At 56.2% G+C, this 20,149-nt stretch overlaps 1 protein-coding gene across 6 annotated transcripts in view; it reads right to left on the bottom strand.

Moving 5' to 3' along the window:
* The window catches only part of GTF2IRD1 (GTF2I repeat domain containing 1), a 114,107-nt gene that overhangs the window by 74,386 nt on the left and 19,572 nt on the right, over positions 1-20,149 (bottom strand). For all 6 annotated transcript variants that reach the window (XM_081257607.1, XM_081257605.1, XM_081257608.1 and 3 more), the window contains exons 2-3: positions 5,033-5,161; positions 2,210-2,351 (exon numbers count right to left, since the gene is read on the bottom strand). In XM_081257607.1, the coding sequence (XP_081113733.1) occupies positions 2,210-2,351; positions 5,033-5,155 (265 nt within the window). In that variant the 5' untranslated portion in view covers positions 5,156-5,161. The remainder of the gene's footprint in view (positions 1-2,209; positions 2,352-5,032; positions 5,162-20,149) is intronic.

Here is a 20,149-nt window from a genome sequence, read left to right as displayed (position 1 = left end):
AGTTTTCTGCTCTGCCAAATGGGGAGACAATGGGGACCCCACCAGGAGGCTGAGGGTCTGGGAAGAGGCAGGTTCATGCCAGGCTGGGCCAGGGTGGGGGCCTGGGAGTGTCAGTGGATCCCTGGGCTGGGAAGATGCTAGGCACTGCACTGGAAAGGGGATGAGAAGAGGGCTTGGGGGCCCCCCTCCCAGCTTGGAGTGTGCTCTCCTCCAGGACCTGAGAAGCTTGAAATAGACCAGCCAAGTTCCCGGTGCTATAAATAGCAGCTCTGCCTGGCTCTGGGAAGCCAGGTGCACCTTGCCCAGGCCCCAGTCTGGCTCCCAGCCTGGCCATCTAGGGCCACAGGACTCTGCCACTGCCCACCCTACACCGGTCCAGCCCCCTGCCCAACCTTGGAGAGGGTACAGGTTTTTAGGGCCGGGTGGGAGAGGGGCTGGCTGGGGAAGTAGCTGGACCCCAGTAATGATACGCCCCGGCACGGTGGGGACAGCCTTCCCAGAAATGGCTGATCCCAGGGTCGAGGCCCAGGCGGGGGTCGGGTAATGGAAATGCTAATAATGGTGAGAAAAACAACAGCTGGCGTTTAGTGAGTGTGAACTAAGTGCCAGGCATTGTTCTAAGTGCTCACCATGTAGTAATTCATTTAATCCTCAGATCGACCCAGGAGAAGGTAGCACTGTCCTCCCCTTTCACAGATGAGGAGGCTGAGGCCCAGCAGGCAGCAGCTGGCAGAGCCAGGATGTGGCCCCAGGTGTCTGAATCTAGGCCCTGCTCTTAACCCCAAGATCTCTGAGTCCCAACTTCTGGGCTAGAATGCCCGCCCAGGCTCTAAACCCACAGGACTTAATCCACCATGAAGGGGAAGCTGACCTGCCTCGGGAGCTCACCGCCAAGCTGGGGCATAGGCGTGGATGGAAGTTTAGGGCACAGGAAGCTGCAAGCGGTGGGGGGCAGTCAAGCATGGGCGCTGGGGCGGAGGGGCACCGATGGGGCCAGTGGCGGGAGGGATGTCAGTCTGGAGGCTGGGGAGGCATCTGCCAGGCAGAGGGGAGGAGTGAGGGCCTTCCAGGTGGGGACAAAAGGCAGTGGTGAGCAGGGACACGCAGAGCCAGGGAACGTGCACTTTAGCACAGTGCAGCCTGGTGAGCACCAGGGATGCTGGGAGGAGAGAATGCAGAGGCCGGGGCTGCTTATGAGGGGCCCTGAAGGCCTAGGTAGCATTGAAGAGTTGGGGGCTTCAGAACGACCCCTCTGCCTCGGGGCTCACAGCTCACAGCTCTGAGTGCTGGTGCTGGTTTCTTCCAGGAGCGACCAGGACCCCTTGGCAGGGGTCCCGGGGGTGCCCATGCTGCATCCCTCGTTTTTTTTTTTTTTGGCTGCGCCACGTGGCATGTGGGATCTTAGTTCCCTAACCAGGGCTTGAACCCACGTCCCCTGCATTGGAAGCGCGGAGTCTTAATCACTGGACCTCCAGGGAAGTCCCTGCATCCCCCCTGTTTTGAAGGGGTGCAGCCAAAAGAGCAAACTCCACCTCCATCACTCGTCAGCTGTGTGTCCCCTGGTTACACTCACTGCATCTCATTTTCTCGTTTGTAAACCGGTGATGACTGTTTCCCGAGCCTGCTGGGAACAGTAAACAGCACCAGCACGTGGCCCAGCCCGCGGCTCTATTTATCACATCATCCCTAACTGTTCCCGTTTCTAGAGCATTTCCTACGTGCTGGACAAGTCCTCAGTCACTTCATCCCCACGGGCCACCAGGAGGCGGCTCCAAGATTCTGCTACTGTAACAGGGTCAGTGCCAGCCTCTGTCGTCAGGGTAAGTGAGTTAGTGCTTAAAGGGTGTCGCACACAACAGGCGCTCACTAAGTATTAGCTGAGCACGTGCACTCGGTCCCTGCATCAGGGACGCACAGGAACTGGGCCACAGCACTGGGCCTCAGTGTCCCCTTCTGTCCATGAGCACATGGAGGCAGCTGGATCTGGCCTGCCCAGAGCCTCTATCGGCCGAGGGGCTGCTGTGTGACTCCAACAAAAACTGTGGCCGCCCCTGATAACGCGACATTGGGAAGCTTGCACCAGCCCCTCCTGCCCAGTGCCTCCTCCCACACAGGGCCACCCGGTGTTGCTCCAGGGACCCAGCAATGTGCCAGAGCTCCTCCCCTCAGGGACAGTGGGGACTGGCCCTCTGGAGCCCCGGGTACTCACGGCAGAACCTGAGGAAGTCTGATTGCAGCTCCTTGCGTGCGTTCAGGAACATCCTCCCCTTCTCGGTGCCAACCACGAAGGCACTCTCATCATGCACAGCGACACAGGCCACTTCTGCGTTCAGCTTGGAGAGTGCTGAGCACTGCAGGGGGTGCAGGGATGTGAGCCGGGGGAAAGACCCCCCACTCCAGACACCCCCAGTGCCAGCTTTGGGGGGTGGGAGGTGAGCCCCCCGCTGCCCGAGATCCCACCAGGGGCTCCAGGGAGAGGTCACCGTCCCAACGTTCTGGGTCTTAGACTGCAGTGGGAATGAACGAACGACACCCACAGAGCTTGGCCAAGGTCAGGGGGAAGAAGACAAGGTTACAGGGGCTGGAGGACAAAGGCACACGTGGCCTGTGCCCCTTCCTCCTCCCAGGCCCTCCTTGCTCTGGGGTGGGCTTCCTGCTTCAGGCCTGGCCCCAGCCTCAGGGATGATCCTGTCCTGGGCTCTCTCCAAGTCCTGGATGAGGAGGTGGGATGGGTCCCAGGAGAACCAAGGCACAGACAGATCCAGGCTTTAATCCTGCATCAGCCTCTTCCTGCAAGTCATGCCCTTCTCTGGGCCCCAATTTCCAAATCTGTAGAATGTGGACAAGCAGCCCAGCTCCCAGAGTTGTAATGGACTTGTTGTGGGGATTCAATGGGGCCTGGTTGGTGGGAAAAAGTCTCTAAACCGGGGCATCCCGTGTGGGTATGAGGCAAAGAGGTTCTTTTAGCAGCCCTAGAGTTGAGATTGGCAGGCCTACTGCGCAGGAAGCCCTAACACAGGGGGCCCTGCGACCAAGACCACCAGCATCTCAGGCCTACTGCACTGGGAAAACCCTGCCTGCAAAGCTCGGGGCATACGGTCGGTGCCTGATAAATGCTGGTTTTTATCTGAGTTAGCGCTCTGCGGACAGTCGGGAAGTCTGGCTTCTAATCGCAGTTCCACTGCTGTGTGATCTAGGACAGGTTCTACAACCTCTCTGGGCCGTGATCATGCCTTTAGTGCCAGCTCCGTCTTGGAGTCGCTCCGGAGAGGAAGCTGGGGACATCTCAGGGCCAGCAGGACTGTCCCCTGGGAGCTCCTGGGGGCAGGGATGGTGTTCATTTCCGGCTCTCTAAGATGAAAACCAAACCCCACTGCTCTCTTGCCCTGTGACAACACTGTATAACAAAGACGCCAAAGAGATTCAGCCGTTTCCAAGGAGTGGCCAGCCGAGCTGGAGGAGAGCCTTCCCTGCGCTGCACGGTCACTTCTCAGCTGAAGAAGCTAAGGCCGCAGCAGGGAGTAGACTCAGCCGAAGGCACAGAGAATGGGGGTCGGGAGGAAATGCCTGGAAACGGGTCTGAGACTGGGCGGGAGGAGGTGGTGAACGGAAAGCACTTTGGCCCCAGTCGTCCTGCAGACCCCGCCTGAGAACCTGGCCCCGGGCCCGCTGGGTGCCGGCGTTACGTCACTGCCAAGTAAGTGCCGCTGTCACCCACGAGGTCCCTTAGGAAACCTGTAAAGGCCTTGTCGCAGGGCGGGGGGAGCCTGTCTCGTTCATGCCACCAGGACAGCTACAGGGTCACTGGCTCCTCCGAGGAGCCTCTGAAACACCCTCTAGACCAGCACTGGACCCTGGAATTTCTGCAATGATGAAAATGTTCTATTTCGACACTGTCTGATACCACAGCCGCTAGCCACATGTGGCCACTGAACTCTTGAAATGAAGCTAGTGTGATGGAGTAACTGAATTGTTTAATTTTCACAAATCACAATTTAAATATCAACTGTCACATGTGGCTAGTGGCTGTGGCACTGGCCATCGCTGCCTGTGTCAACTGGACCTCCACCACCACACCAAGCTGACACTGCTACCGGCACAGGGCTGAGCTCCTGGGGCCCCCCTCCTCATGAAGGCCACTCTGTACAGGGGAGGGGTCAAACCCAGCTGGCCTTCCCAGGGGTGTCTACCACCTCTGCCCCAAATACCACCTAAGCAGCCCTTGAGCTGCCTGCAGCTGGAATAGACTGGAGGGAGGCCCTTTGTCCTTGGGAAACTGTAGACTTTGCCCCTGGGAGCCCACTTTAAAAACTGATCATGCTGTGTGACATCAGGCAAAGTACTGTCCTCTCTGAAGTTCAACTTCACTGAACCAAAATGCAGGGGGTGCAGCTAACGGATGCCAGACAGATTTTTTTTTTTTTTAAAGACACCTGCCTACCTTCTGTCACAGAACTTGCCCCAGGAAAAGTCTACAGGAAAATGACATTATTATTTTCTCTCTCCCTCTCTTTTTTTTGGCTGAGCCGTGCAGCTTGTGGGATCTTAGTTCCCCTACTGGGGCTCTAACCCGAGCCCCTGGCAGTGAAAGCTCTGAGTCCTAACCGCTAGACCACCAGGGAATTCCCTATTATTTTCTCATTTGGGATAAACTGCTATAGGTTTAGGTATGGAGGCAACGGTGTCAGAGGAGTGATGCAGTTACAGCCCTGGCTTTAACAACGGGGGTGACAGCTTTCTAATGAATCACTGTGACACATTACCCTACAGGTGACCTGCTGGGAGGGAGACTTGTGACCATCCCAGGGATGGGACTTCAACTGTAAGAGGTGACGAAACGAAGACGGGGTGAGGGGGTGAGAGCTGGAGTTCCACACACTTGACCTCACTTAAGCCTCCCACCCCGGCGTCGGCAGACAGGCCTTGTAGCAGGTGGGGACACTGAGGCTCAGGTCGGCGAGGGCTCCTGCGAGTGGCAGAGGTTACAAAGGCTGGCTGCCCCACTCCTCCAGGGGTGGGCAGGGGCACTCACCATGGAATCTAAGGCAGACACGAGGCTAGTGATGATCTCGTCTTTGCGGGCGATGGCAGAGTTCCAGCGGTCAGGCCCACAGCCGTTTGTGGGGACGTCGCAGCGCTTTCCCAGCAAGGCCATGGTCGCCTGGATGGAGGAAGGGAGGAGGCGGAGGTGGCCGTGGGCCGTAGGGCATGTCACACGTGGTGGCTGCCCCCACCACTAACCCACCAGGCCCCCGGGATCCCCAAGGCCACCTCTACTTCCCAGGTGGGACAAATCAAGAGCTGGCCTTCTCTTCACCTAAGGGTCTTATATGCATGATGGGGGTTGAGCTTTGACAGGCCTGGACACACAGCAGCCTGCACACGGCCTGTACAGGTGTGGGAACAGACAGCAGGATAACGGGGGCGGGGGTGTCTCAGGGCATGTCTCCCCAAGTCTGCACCCCCAGAGCCAAACCCACAAGCAGTCTGCCTGGCAGGCCCTAAATGCCAACTCTCCCCACGCACACCCCTCTGGCCATGGCCCTCCCTTGCTCACACACCCTCCATAGCTCCCTGCTGCCCACATTATCTCTTGACTCCTCAGCCTGGTATTCAAGGTTCTAGACTCTTGTCCCTCGCCTCAGCTCCTCCTCATACCCCATGCTCTTGACACTCTAAGTGTCACCATCCTCCAAACACACGGACATCCTTCACGGCTCCTCAGCTGTCACCAGTTCTGTTCTCCCTGAGTGCCCTCCCTGGCCCCTTCGGCATCTACTGACTGCCCCCTTAGCTTTTTTTTTTTTTGCGGTACACGGGCCTCTCACTGTTGTGGCTTCTCCCGTTGTGGAGCACAGGCTCTGGACACGCAGGCCCAGCGGCCATGGCTCACGGGCCCAGCCGCTCCGCGGCATGTGGGATCCTCCCGGACCGGGGCACGAACCCGTGTCCCCTGCATCGGCAGGCGGACTCCCAACCACTGCGCCACCAGGGAAGCCCTGCCCCCTTAGCTTTTAACTGTCACCTCTGCTGGCAAGGTGCCCCAGACTGCCCCACCTCCTGCCCCTTCCTGCCCAGGCTGGTCAGGTGTCCCTGGCCTCCCACCTGTCCCCGAGCCCCCCATCACAGCTGTGTATCAAGTCACATGCTCCCCGGGGGAAGGCCGCCACCCCAAGGCCGTGGAGCTTCGGTCTACTTCCTGGCTTCCAGGACTGAATCTCAGAGGTGCAGAGAGATACCACGGGGCAGAGGCCCCTTCACCTCAGGTGAGGTTCCCCCAACACAGGACACTGCCCCTCGTCATGAGGTTCCCGGAGGACACAGCTGTATCCTCCCCGCTTGCTGAGGCGCCCTCAGATCAGGGTGTCATGTCGGGGCGACACCAGGCAGGGAACAAGTCTGCTGGCCCTGTATTACCCAGCCGGGCCCGGGCCCCACTAGATACAAAGGTCAGCCTCCCTCGGTCCCCGATCCATCCTGCCCCTCCCTTTCCTGACCCCAGGAATCAGGTCCAGGGGGCCCACCCACAGGACGCCCCGGTGCCAGCATCTTCCTATGGGGCAGCTGTCCCCTCGCCAATCCAAGCAAAGGAGAGGGTAGAGGGCAGAGGCAGGAACGCTCAGTTTCCCTCCCCGGGCTCGGACCTTCTAGCGCTCTGTGCAAGGGCCCCAGGTGGCCAGTTCAGGGGTGGGATCAGGGAACAGAGCTGCAGGCATCAGAGGGAGCCGGTGAGTCCTGCCCTCTCTGCTTCTTGGGGGTAAAGGAATCTGTGCATGCAACTGGGGTTGGGGGTCGGAGGTCCTGGGTAGGTGATGGCTGGGCCTGGCACCTAATATAGTGCCAAGTCCATAGTGTCTTCTGCCACCACAGCTGCCCCGTGGACTGTAAGCTCTATGAGGGCAGGGACTGGTCTGCCAATCACCGCTGCACCCCCAGTGTCCAGCTCAGTGTAGTCCAAACCACAGACTGTAGCCTTTTAGTGGGTTATAAAATCGATGACACGGAACAGCAATCAGAGCACGTCACACATACAAGGTGAGATGCATCCAATGACAGAGATGGAAACATTCAAAGAAATTAGGGATGCACCAGAGCTTCGCTCTGGACTCCGTCCTGGCCCAAGTTGGCTACTTGGCTGTAGATAAATACTGATTTTAACAACAGGCCAGGGACTTCCCTGGTGACGCAGTGGTTAAGAATCTGCCTGCCAATGCAGGGGACGAGTTCGAGCCCTGGTCTGGGAAGATCCCCCATGCTGTGGAGCAACTAAGTCCATGCGCCACAACTACTGAGCCCGTGTGCTGCAACTACTGAAGCCTGCGCGCCTAGAGCCCATGCTCCGCAATAAGAGAAGCCACCGCAATGAGAAGACTGCGCACCACATCGAAGAGTAGCCCCCGCTCACCACAACTAGAGAAAAGCCGGCGTGCAGCAACAAAGACCCAAGGCAGCCAAAAATAAATAAAATAAAATAAATTAATTAAAACAAAACAAACAAACAAACAAAATAACTGGCCAGGTCAGCAGTTGGCCAAAATGTGTATGGGTTCACTTCTAAATGTTTATAAAATGTATTTCTTCTCCTAGGTTGCCTTATTTATTTATTTATTTTTGGCCATGCTGCATGGATGTGGGATCTTAGTTCCCCGACCAGGGATCTGAACCTGTGCCCCCTGCAGTGGAAGCGTGGAGCCCTAACCACTGGACCACCAGGGAAGTCCCGGGTGCCTTATTTTTAATAAAAGTTTGAAACCCATGTTATTAAGGGATGCTGAGGGTATGACAGGCCCCGGATGGGACCTGCTAATGGACCAAGCATCAGCCAGGGGCCTTCTGTGGCACGAAGCCCAATCGCAGGTCTGTTGCATGACCAGCTGAGAGGTTTGCCTGCCTGGGGTGCGTGAAGTCTTGCCCCCTCCCCTCAGCCACCCCCTGCCCCCCAGTCCCTTGAGCCACTTCCAGAAAGGCCTCAGGCTGCCAGCCTCCCAGCTGCTGGAGCCTAAATCGAATCAGGGCAAAGCAGGAGGCACCAGACAGCGCTCCAGTCCTGGCCTCCGGTCGCCCCAGACGGCTGCTGGCTCCTTCCGGCAAAGGTCCTAATCCATTTAGAAAGGAGCCAGGGAGGGAGGAGGAGGGGGCCAGGCTGTGGGCCATCCCCTGACTTCTAGTCCGTCTGGGCTCCCAGGACGCTCTGTCTGGAGCTGGAGCCCAAGGAGGCCGAGCCCTAGGCAGCTGGGTGTGTTTGGGTAGGAGGGCAGGAGAAGATCCTCCCGGACCTCGGAGAGAGGGGCAGGTTCCCATGGCTGGAGCTGCTGTGGGTGGAACAGGGGGGCCAGAGCGCTGGGCTGGGAGCCACGAGCTGTGAACCACGCACACGGTGAGACCCAGGCCTGGGGCTGCCAGGACCACATTGGACCAACCACCTAAACCCCCCGTTTTCTCATTTGTAAGGTGGGGCTACTTCTAATCTGAAAACAAGGGAGAAGAAAACCATCCAATGAAACCAACAAACGACACAGAACAGAGCGTGAAGTATGCTAGTTAACCAGAAGGCAAGTGCCCAAAAAACGAACAGGAGGAAGTCCCCAGGGGGAGTGGATGGCAGGAACAGAGGCCACTGCCTGAGCCGCCACACACGCCACACGCCAGCAAGCGAGGACGAGGGGCCGGGCGAGGCTGGAGGCAGCTAAGGGCTGCTCTGTGTCACCTGAGAGAGGATATCAGAAGTGACATCCTGGGTGATGGGTGGCTGGCTCCTGACCTGGGGCACAAGTGGCCAGGAAGCCCTCAGTGACAAGGGACTTCCACCCACCCCCGGGTTCCTGGGGGGGTAAGGCCTACGAGGGCCAAAAGGCAGCAGGGAGCTGTGAGCATCCCTCCCCAAACCCTTCTCCCAGGGCTGCCAAGGGCCACACACCTGGCTTCCCCCCCACCTCCCGGCCACGTCCTTCCTGGCACTGACCGCTGACCGCTGGAGGCTCCTGGGCCCTCTTCTCATCCCTGTCCAACTCCCTCCCTCACTGCAAGGCAGTCTCACGGCTTACATGTCACCTGTGTGCTGGGGACTCTCCATTTCTCTCTCCCCTCCCCCGTCTCCTGAGATGCTACCTCCTCCCCCTCTCCTGTTCAACGTCTAACAAGCAACCCAAACGGAACACGGCCCGCGTTTCCTGCTCAGGTCCGCTCCTCTCCTGTCATCAGCTCAGATGCAGGCTGACACTGAGGCCTCACCCCCGGCTCTCTTCTGCCACGTCCCTGAAACGATCCAGGGAGAGTCCTGCGAGCTCGCCTCCAGGATGCACCCAGGTCTGCCCACTTCTCGCCGCCTCCCCGTCCAGGCCACCATCCTCGCTCACCCACGTGGGGACGGTGGCTCCTCACTAGCCTCCCTGCCCTCCTCCTGCCCCCACGGTCCCCCTGCAAGCAGCTGCCACATCAGTCGCACGTGGCTCTCCCGCTAAGAAGCTTCCAGGGGGTTCCCACCGCAGGCAGAATGTCACCTCCCCACGCTGCAGGCCGGTGTGACCTGGGCCTGTCTGCCCTCCCCGCTCTGTGCTGGCTCCAGCACTGCCCTCTTTCTGTCTCCAGAACACACCGTGTGCTCCCTTCTGGGGCCTCGGACTCACGGCTCCTCCCGCCCGGAAGGTTCTGCCCGGTCCCCGTCTCCTCCCGCTGCCCTCTTCGCTCCATCAGGCCTCAGCCCAACCACCAGGTCCTCTGAGCCTTCTCCGACCCAGCAGCCAGGCGGCAGCCCCCACCCCTTGCCCCCACCTCTTCGTTTATTTCCTTCAGAACATCCGAAGTGACCTGTTCACGTGCTGCCTGCCAGATTTCCCCACGTGGAATGTGGCCCCGGGAGACCAGAGGCTGTCAGGTTTACCATATTTTCACTGCCTTGAGCACCTGCTTGGGTTTTCAGGGACACTCAACAAATAGTCGGGGAAACGGGGACTTCCCTGGCCGGCCAGTGATTAGGACTCCGAGCTTCCACCGCAGGGGGCACGGGTTCGATCCCGGGTCACGGAACTAAGATCGGGGAGCTAAGATCCCGCATGCCGCGTGGAGTGGCCCAAAACAAAAATATCTGGGGAACTGACAACAAGTGTGATGGTCAGCCACTCTGGGTGGGAGCCAGGATGTTTGCAAGCTTTAAGCAGGGTGGTCTGACAACGCTGGCCTGGCCTGGCTCTCAAAATAAAAAGGTAACATGGGGGATTGCAACTTTGGATGTAATTGGATCACGAAGGAGGTACAGTCCAGGAACTGAACATGAGGGAGGCTGCTGGGTCAGACAGGTGTCCTGCACAGGTGCTCCTCCAAGTGTGGTCCCAGGACCTGCAGCATCAGCACCACCTCGACGCTTGTCAGAATGTGAGCCGCCTTCCTTGCTGTATCATCACTCCATCACAGACGGTAGTGGGCATGAGCTCCATCCATCTGTCCCTCTGTCACCAAGCCCAGTCCTCTCCCGTTAACATGCACCATGAGGACTGTACCCCTCACACCTGCCAGGACGCGGGGAGCAGGAAGACCGGCCGATCGGATCCACAGCTGATGCTCAGCCAGGCTGAACAACTCGCCCTGGTTTGCCTGGGACCTTCCCGCGTTTAGTACAGAAACCCCTTAGTCCGAGGCAAAGCAGGATGGTTGGTCTCCCCATGACACAGGGACCAGCAGAGCCGGGAGCCCAAATGCCCCTCTCGCCCACTGAGGACAAGGACAGACCCCAATAAGGAAGGCAAAGCCAGGGACATTAGGTCCTGCCTTTCGGTCCAAAATATCCAATTTCACTTAGAGATGAGAGACAGGCTTGGGGGCTCCAGGGGAGGGGACAAAGGGGGAGGGTCTCCCAGAGCAGGAGGCGGGGTTGTTTGATCCAGGAGATCACAGGAGGGGAGGAAGCCACTCTCTTGATGTGTTTGAAGGTCACACAGGGACCAGAGGGGACAACCTTGTTTTATAAAGCCCCAAAAGGCAGAGCTGGGGCAGGTGGAGGGAAGATCTGGGTCCCTGGTCTGCAGGGACACTGCTGTGTGACACCTGCCCCATCACCCGGCTTTCCAGCCTCCCTTTGCCCATGTGTGAGTGAGGCGGGCAGGTGGCCCAGCTGCCGCCAACACGTGCCGGTCCAGCTCCCAGCTTCCTGGGGCCCACCCCCTAGAAGCCCTGAGGTGACAAGTCTACCTCAGGCCCCGGATGCTGTATTTTTCAGCCCCTAGGAGATTCTGACACGCAGTCAGGTAGAGGGCCTGGATGATCTCTGGGGATGTTTCCAAGCAGCTCAGTTTTTCTGCCCCCCGCCTGCCTCCTACACTTGTCTAGGATTTCTGGCCCAGACAGTGGCAGCTTTGCTGGCCACTGAGAGGTGGAGGCCTTCCCGGTCCCTGAGCCAAAGATTAGCTGAGTGCTGTGTCCATGGCTGAGTCACCGCTGCCCCAACTCAAGGCAGACTTGCCCCCGGGAGGGAGGCCCCCATGGCAGTCGGGCCCAGAAAGGCCACTCCCCCGGGCCCTGGGCGAGGGTGAGGAGACAGCACCTGGGCTGGGGGTTCCAATCCTAAACACCCTGCACTGGGCCACTGAGAGGCTGAGGCGGGACTGTCCTTGAACTTGCCCTTACTGCTGTCCATGGCCTGGGCCCTTGGGAAGACAGGTGCTCACTCTGGAGGGAACCTGACCTCCCCCAGTGACAGGGGGCCCCGCAGGAGAAGTGGATGGGGCTGATGGCGGGGGGGAGAAGGGTGTGTAGGCAAAAAATCAGGGCTGCAGACAAAGCTCCCAGCCCAACCCATAAAAAACCCGTCTTTCCCCACCCACCATCCTAGATGCCCCCTTCATCCAGGGGTTCAGCACCCCGCACGCCCCTTCCCTCCTTGTCCTGCTTCCCCTGCCAGCTCCCTCTTCCTCGCCCTGGCTGAAGAGCCACCCTCTTGTCCCCCTCCCCTGGGAGTGCCCGTTTATGAGCACGCTGACACCTGTGACCTCCACCCCTGGAGCGCAGCAGGATGGAGGGAACTGGGCCCATTTCAAGGGTGAAAAAACCAAGTCCCAGAGGCAGCACATTTTTGCTCAAAGTGAGTGATGAAGCCAGGATGGGATTAGGGGCATCTGACACCCTCGGTCCGTTCTCTTTTTGCTCCTCCTTGGCGCAGGACTCCTAATTCAGAGGAACGGGGCTAAGGGTGGAACCCCAGGCACGGTGACAGGACAGCCAGGTGGGTGATGAGACCGGTGGGCTGGCCCCACTCCTGGCTGGAGCCGGGCAGACAGGAACCAGGGCAGGGCTTGTGCACTTGACCGCAGGAGCCCAGGCGCTTGTCCTTCACACCATGACCCAGGGACTCGGGGCCGCACGCAGAGGATACGCGAAGTGGGCCAGAGCCAGAACAGCAGGTGCCCAGGGGAGGGAGGGAAGAAGCCGAAGCACTGCTCCCCAGGTGCCCAGGACTAGTTAATTCTCACAACCACCCTCATTTTACAGAGAAGGATTTCGAGTTTCAAGCGTCCCAAAGCCAGGATGTGGCAAAGCCAGGACCTGAGTCCAGATCATGCCGACTAATCCTGGTTCCTTCCACCCCACGATGCAACCTTCAACTCACTTCCCTCTGGAGCAGCGACAGATCGGGGGGCTCAGCCCGGCTGGCAGAGAAGGGGGCCCACCCTGCACCCTGCTTCCCTGCCCGTGGGACCCCAGGGCAGGCGCAGGTAAGGAGACTCCTGGCAGGAGGGTATATTTCTCCTTCCTGGGCCTGCAGAAAGCGAGCCTGTCCCCAGAGCCCAGGGCCACCTTTGACAGGTTCCTTCCCTGGACAGTGGCCCAACTGGGAATCCCACGTCCCTCAAGTCTCCACCGAGGTTGAAGAGCACGTGTTGAAAGAGGCAGAAGTGTGAGTGAGCATTCATGTGTCGGCATGGGGATGGGTAAAAAAAAGAGACAGTGTGTGTATGACACACACAGAACAAGAGAAGCCACCAGTCAGAGTGAGACCAGCCTCGCCAGGTCACTTGTCCCTGCTGGCTTGGGGGTGAACCAAGAAACAAACGCCACCCGCCCTCCTGCAAGCAGCCTAACTAGGGGGTGGCGAGCAACGGGCTAACCACGAGCCGGGTCTGCAGCAGCCCAAGCCCTCCTCCCACGTGCCGGCATGTCCGGGTCCCCCAGCACATGTGTTGGGTGCCCCTCCTTCCTTTCCACACACACTTGTTGAACCCCGAGGGCTACACTGGGTACTCATCAGCCACCCAGCAAGGCCACACTGGGACAGAACAGAGAGCACACCTCCACCTGGTCATCAGTTGGGTCAAAGTCCCAAGGCAATGTGCTCTTGGGGGGTGGGGCGGGCAGCCTACAACAACTCAGCAGAAGCTGGAGGTCTGGCCACCTGTGGGGAGGCCCCAGGGGAGATGCTTCCCGGGCCTCCTTTCACCCCAATTTGTTTACTTAACACCTCCTGGAAATGACTCAGACAGCCGTGCCTGCCCTCTTAGAGCTCACAGGCCCAGTCCACAAAAAATTACAGAACCAGGGATTTCCCTGGTGGCGCAGTGGTTAAGAATCCGCCTGGCAATGCAGGGCACACGGGTTCGAGCCCTGGTCTGGGAAGATTCCACATGCCGCGGAGCAACTAAGCCCGTGCACCAAAACTACTGAGCCTGTGCTCTAGAGCCCACGAGCCACAACTACTGAGCCCACGTGCCACAACTACTGAAGCCCGCGCGCCTAGAGCCCGTGCTCCACAGCAAGAGAAGCCACCGCGATAAGAAGCCTGCACGCTGCAATGAAGAGTAGCCCTGACTCGCCACAACTAGAGAAAGCCTGCATGCAGCAACGAAGACCCAATGCTGCCAAAAATAAATTAATTAATTTAAAAAAATTATAGAACCATGAAATGAGAATAAGAGGAGAAGCTCACCCAGGCAACAAGGCTTGATATGGGGGGAAAAGGCTCCCCCCCTTTATTTGTTTATCAAATATTTATTTATTTATTTATTTATTTATTTATTTATTTATTTATTTATTTGGCTGTGCCAGGTCTTAGTTGTGGCATGTGGGATCTTTAGTTGCAGCATGTGGGATCTAGTTCCCTGACCAGGGATCGAACCCGGGCCCCCTGCATTGGGAGTGCGGAGTCTTAACTGCTGGACCACAAGGGAAGTCCCACCCTTTTATTTAAACAATTTCTGTTTATTTAGCTTTGGGGGAGTCAGGGTTTCCAAACAAGGTTTTCCTGAGTTGATGATTGTTGAGAAGGGATTTGAAGGGTGAATAGGAGTTCTCTGAGAACACAAATGGACAGACAGTATTCGCATTTCTGTGGAGAGAGGCATAGGCAAGAAGCATGGCTTGGAGATACATAACACTCACTCTGTGAGTAAGGGGAAGTGTTTGGTTGTACTTACTAAGTGTCAACACTGAAATGAGAGTGGCTGCTCAGTGACCTCTGCTGGAATGGGGCAAGGGGGAGAGAAAGAGTGTGTGCCTGACAAACACATCTCTGACCCACAGGTGAGTGTGAGCACTAGCAACCCAACACACACTTACCCACATCACAGGTGCACACGCAAGTATGCTGATGCAAGTCCTGCTGGGGCTCCACCCATAGGGAGACAGTCAGAGAGAAGGCACCAACCCAAGCCCAGGCCCAGCAGTGCCACACACACAGATGAACAGGACACAAACCTTGCCCTCAGGGGTCACCGTGCTGTCCAAAGTCACAGCTATACCAGGAGATGACCTGATCCCTGATCCTAGCCTTGCTGCCCTCCCTCTGGCGCCCAAAACACCAGCCTACAGGCCCCTGGACATGCCTGACCTCTGGCTTCTGGGCCGTAGCACCCCTGTGCCCTTCAGAAGAGACACCCTTCCCTCTTCCTGGCTCACTCTTTGCTGTGGTCAGGCATGTCCTGACCCTCCAGGCTGGCCTGCTGCCCCTCGTCTGGGCACCCACAGCTCCTTCTTCCCTCCAACCCTGCAACTCTCCTTCAGTTAGGATGCAGAGGTATCTGGGCCCCCATGAGACCACCAGTTCCTGTGTGCCCCCCAGGCCTGCTGAGTACCAGCCTGGTACACAAAGGCCTGGAAAGGTGTCTGATGGGAGGGGCTGTTTCTGCAGGTTTGAAAGAATCAGGAGACATGAACAAGGTGGGTGGGGAGGAAGGGGGCACTCTGGACAGGAGGTGGCATGGGCAAAGACCCTGAGTCACTAGCAAGCATGATGTGGCTCAGGGTCATCAGTGAGGCTGGGAGGGCAGATGGCTGAAGCACTTTCTACACAGACCACGGTCAGGTTCTGGGACTGTCTAGTAGGAATCCCACCCTTGACCTCAGAGCCTGGGACTGCACTTCAGAGGTCCTGCTCCAGCCCTGGTCCAAGGGGCAAGCAGCCTACAAGCCTAAGAGGACACACCCCACATCTGCCCCAGACCACCTTCTGGGCACTCAGGTCCCTGGAATCCACTGGGCAAGCAATTCCCCGTTCTGGACCCCCAGGGGGCCTCTTCTCTGGTGTGTCCACCCAAGGTGGCTTTAAACATGATGGCAAATTCTTTAACACTTCTCCCATCCTCTTGAATATGGGCCTTAATCACTCACTTCTTTTTAATTAATTAATTAATTAATTAATTAATTAATCTGGCTGTACCGGGTCTTAGCTGTGGCTTGTGGGGGTCTTCATTGCCATGCGCGGGATCTTTAGTTGCGACATGCAGGATCTTTAGTTGCGGCACGCAGGATCTAGTTCCCTGACCAGGGATGGAACCCGGGCCCCCTGCACTGGGAGTGAGGAGTCTTAACTGCTGCACCACGAGGGACGTCCCTTAATCACTCACTTCTAACCAACAGATGTTCTGGAGATGCCACCCTGACCTCCAAGGCCAGGTCCCAAAGGGCGCTTGGTTTCTCCTGGCATCTTGCTCTCTTAGAGACACTCAACGTCGGAGCTCTGGGTCAACATATAAGCAGTCTGGCTGTCCTGAAGCCACTGTGGTGGACAGGTTGAGTGGATCTAGAGATGCCTGAGGAGCCCCAGCTCTTTCGCAGGCCAGGCACCAGCCTCGTGAGTAAGGAAGTCTTTGAGACAACCCCGACCCCAGCCATCTTTTGACTGTAATTGTAGGAGAGACCTTGAACAAGAACCATCTAGCTTAGTCTAGTCAAATCCCAAACTGTGAGAGGTTAAAATGAGAAATGACTGCTGTTTGACATTGCTAAGTTTGGGGCTATTTGTTATGCAGTGATAGGTAACTGATACACTGAGGGCAGACCATGCAGGTGCAGGTAGGTGCAGGTGCATCCCCAGGGGGCAGCTGTTTGGTAGGGTGAATGGAACTTGGGTACATGTTTAGGGTGTCCACAGGCACGTGTGCAAGGTTGCCCCTACTGTGGGGCAGAGCTGAGATGGGAAGAGAAGCGGGGGTCAGCTGGGAATTTCCACCCACCCCCTCTTCCTGGTTGGTATATATTACCAGAGAGCCCTTCTATAAGAACAGCTGCTCAAATTTGCCCTTAAGGACTTGTGGTAGGCCCAAAAAAGGCCCCGCAAAGACAGTCACGTCCTAATCCCTGGAGCCTGAAATGTCACCTTATATGGAAAAATCACTTTTGCAGATGTGATTAAGTTAATGACCTTGCAATGCGGAGATTATGCTGGATTATCTGGGTGGCCCTTAAATGCCATTACACATATCCTTATAAGGAGGCAGAAGGAGATTTGACCCACGCAGAAGGCCACATGAAGACAGAGCAGAGAGAGATGGGAAGATACCGGCCTTCAAGACTGGAGTGATGCGGCCACAAGCCACAGAATGCCAGCAGCCACCAGAAGCCAGAAGAAGAGGGGACAGATTCTCCCTGAGAGCCTCTAGAGATAGCACAACCCTACTGACACCTTGATTTTGACCCAGTGGTACTGATTCTGGTTCTGGTCTCCCACACAGTAAGAAAAGAATTTTCGGTTTTTTTAAGGCACTAAGTTTATGGTAATTGTTACAGCAGCCTCAGGAATGAATCCAGGACCCCTTCACTCACCACGTCCCCCTCACAAATCCCAGTCCACATCCTCAACCTCCTGGACACACATTCCTCAGTTCAGACTTCTACAGAGCTCAGACCTGGGTTTGCTGGAAAGTTCTCCCATCCCTTCCCTATAGGAAATGCCAGGAGCCACCACTGGAAAGAGTTGGATTTTTTCCGGATGCCAGGGGAGCACCTTTGACTCAAGTCTCAATGCCCGATGTACCAGCTGGGCACTGGAGCCAGTGGAAAAAAATACTATCACCACGCCAAAGGCAAGAGCACACAAACCACCCAAACACGGCCCCCGCACCATCCGCTGCCATATGCCTGTGTTTCTTGAAAAAGAAGCTTGAGAGAACAAACAAAAAGAAATTTCTCCCCTCCTGAGGGGAGGGGGGGCATCCCTTCTCCCCAGCAGTCCTACCTATAATGGGATCTCCTGTCCCAGGGGCTCCCCAGTGGGGATGGAATTACCTGGGGCCCTGAGTTCTCGTCCCCTCCCCACTGTCCACCCATCGCTGCAGCTGGCAGAGAATAAAGCAGGCCACTGCCCTGACTTCCACACCAGCGGGGCAGCTGGAGGGGGTCTTACACTGGCCATAGTACAATGGAAGGCAGCCTGGATTTGTGGTCGAGACACTAGAATCCCAATCCCACCTCTGACCCCAGTCCTTTCCCTCCTCCCTGCTAACAGAGCCCCCGTTATGTCCTGGCACCTAAATTCACACCTGGGGCGGCAAATTTTGGTGACGCCCTGAGTCTTACATCAAGGCAATCCCATTCCCTCCCTCACCTGGGATTGGTTCAAGGAGAAGCATGGAAGCTACTTCTGGCCACTGAGACATGAGGCTTCTAGGAAAGTTTTCCCTGCTCTTAGAAAGGGACTGAAACGAGGATGTCGGGATGGTCTAATGTGACACCCCCAACCATGACAGCCGTCTGAGGACCACGAGAGGAGCCAGCACAGGAGGTGAAGCCATCATGCAGAGGACAGCAGAGCAGACCCGTGGAAGAACCTGGACGCTCATGATCTGGACCTGCCACCTCCGGGCTTCAGGCTGGATATAACAATAGCCCACGTTTCATAAGCCTCGCTCGGTGGAGGTTTCTTTTTCTTGTAGCTAAAGGCATCCTAGTTAAGTCAACCTTTACCAGTTGTAAAAAAAAAAAAAAAAAAAAAAAAAAAAAATCACCCATTTGGGGAATTCCCTGGCAGTCCAAGGGTTAGGACTCGGCGCTTTCACTTTCAGGGCCCGGGTTCAGTCCCTAGTTGGGGAACTAAGATCCCGCAAGCCTCACAGTGTGACCAAAGAAAAAAATCATCCGTTTTTGCTTCCTGGTCTATTTTATAACAGACCAACACTCCTTTTGTAACTGGTGACTAGAGAGTGGCCATCCCATTTGGTGATCGACCCGCAGAAAGCATCTAGGATTCTGTGGCCAACGGTGTAGCTGGTTCACCCAACCCTCTTCTCTCCTGCCCACAGAGCAGGCACTGGCTGCCCCACCCCTCCCACCTGCTGCCTAGTGGCCCACAGTCCCGAGTACCTCAGGATGACCAAAGCCACCACCTAGGATGGAAAAGCCAGGGAAGGGAAGGCACTGGTCTCCCTAAAGTCCCAGAAGGCTGCCCCAGGGCTGGGCCACCTGCCTCCAGACTTCTCATTATAGGAGGAAACAAACCCCTCACTTTTTAAAAAAATATTTGTTTGTTTGTTTGTTTGTTTATTTATGTCTCAGTTGCGACACGTGGGCTCTTCGTTGTGGTGCTGGCTTCTCTCTAGTTGTGGTGCCTGGGCTCAGTAGTCACGGCTCGAGGGCTTAGTTGCCCTGCGGCATGTGGGATCTTAGTTCCCCAACCAGGGATTGGACCCGCATCCCCTGAACTGGGAGATGGATTCTTTACTACTGGACCACCGGGGAAGTCCCAACCCTCACTTCTTAAGTCTCTGTTTATCAGATTACTTACAACTGAACACAATCCTAATGGAAACAGACTCCACAGCACGCATCTTTATCAAACTTAGGCTCACTTCTGCTTCCGTGTCAGGACACAACCTTTGTTTTTTACTGTCTTTTTAAAAATTTTTATTGAATTTGTTACAATACTGCTTCTGTTTTACGTTTTGGTTTTTTGGCCGCAAGACATGTGGGATCTTAGCTCCCCAACCAGGGACTGAACCTGCACCCCCTGCATTGGAAGGCGAAGTCTTAACCACTGGACCACCAGGGAAGTCCTCCAACCATCTTGCTATATAGTTTATGTTTCTTTATGAATCATTCAAATCCCTTCTGAAATAAGATGGGATATAACTAAACAAAAATAAATCAATCCAATAACCTTTAAAAAAAAAGCCCCAGTGCCGGGCACCGTTCAAGGAGAAAAAGCCCTTCCTTCCAGGAAGCAAAATATTTAATCTCCCCAAACCTTGCTTTCCTCATCTGGAAAACAGGGCAAATCGGATGTACCTCACTGCACTGTTGAGGGATTAATTCCTGTCAATTGAAATGGAATCTATTCTTATAGACCTCGGTCTCCAAGACTCTCTTGATAAATATCACCATCCCCTAATCCTTGCCATGCACGAACATTGGCCCAAGCATCAAATTCGAGTTTCTCCTGCCAAAGCCCCCACCTGCTTCCTTCTACTGGGTCATCTGGAGACAGAGGAGATGGCTGGTTGAGCTTCCCTCTACCATGATCCCTCTCACAAAGCCTCTTTCCTCCACCCTATGCCACCCCAGTTCCTGGCACTCAGATGGTCAGACGTGTTAGAAGGTAGTAGGGCTCTCATCCCACCCCTGGCATGCATCCAAGGCCGGAAGAAGTCTCAGCAGGATACTGGATGGACCGACTCAAGCACTGAAGGAGGGATCGAAAGAGGTGACTTCTCAGATCCATCCCAGGTTTGAGATCCTATATCATAGCAATGTTGATAATAATAAAATAATATTATTATTTTATTATAATAATAATAATTTATAATAATTAAAAATAATTATTTTAGGGCTTCCCTGGTGGCACAGTGGTTGAGAGTCTGCCTGCCGACACAGGGGACACGGGTTCGTGCCCCGGTCCGGGAAGATCCCACATGCCACAGAGCGGCTAGGCCCGTGAGCCATGGCCGCTGGGCCT

This window comes from Mesoplodon bidens (genome assembly GCF_964165515.1).
Source record: "Mesoplodon bidens genome assembly, chromosome: 15".
NCBI classification, from domain to species: Eukaryota; Metazoa; Chordata; class Mammalia; order Artiodactyla; family Ziphiidae; genus Mesoplodon; species Mesoplodon bidens.
Note: the sequence above shows the minus strand (reverse complement) of the source record. Positions and strands in the feature narration are given on the sequence as shown.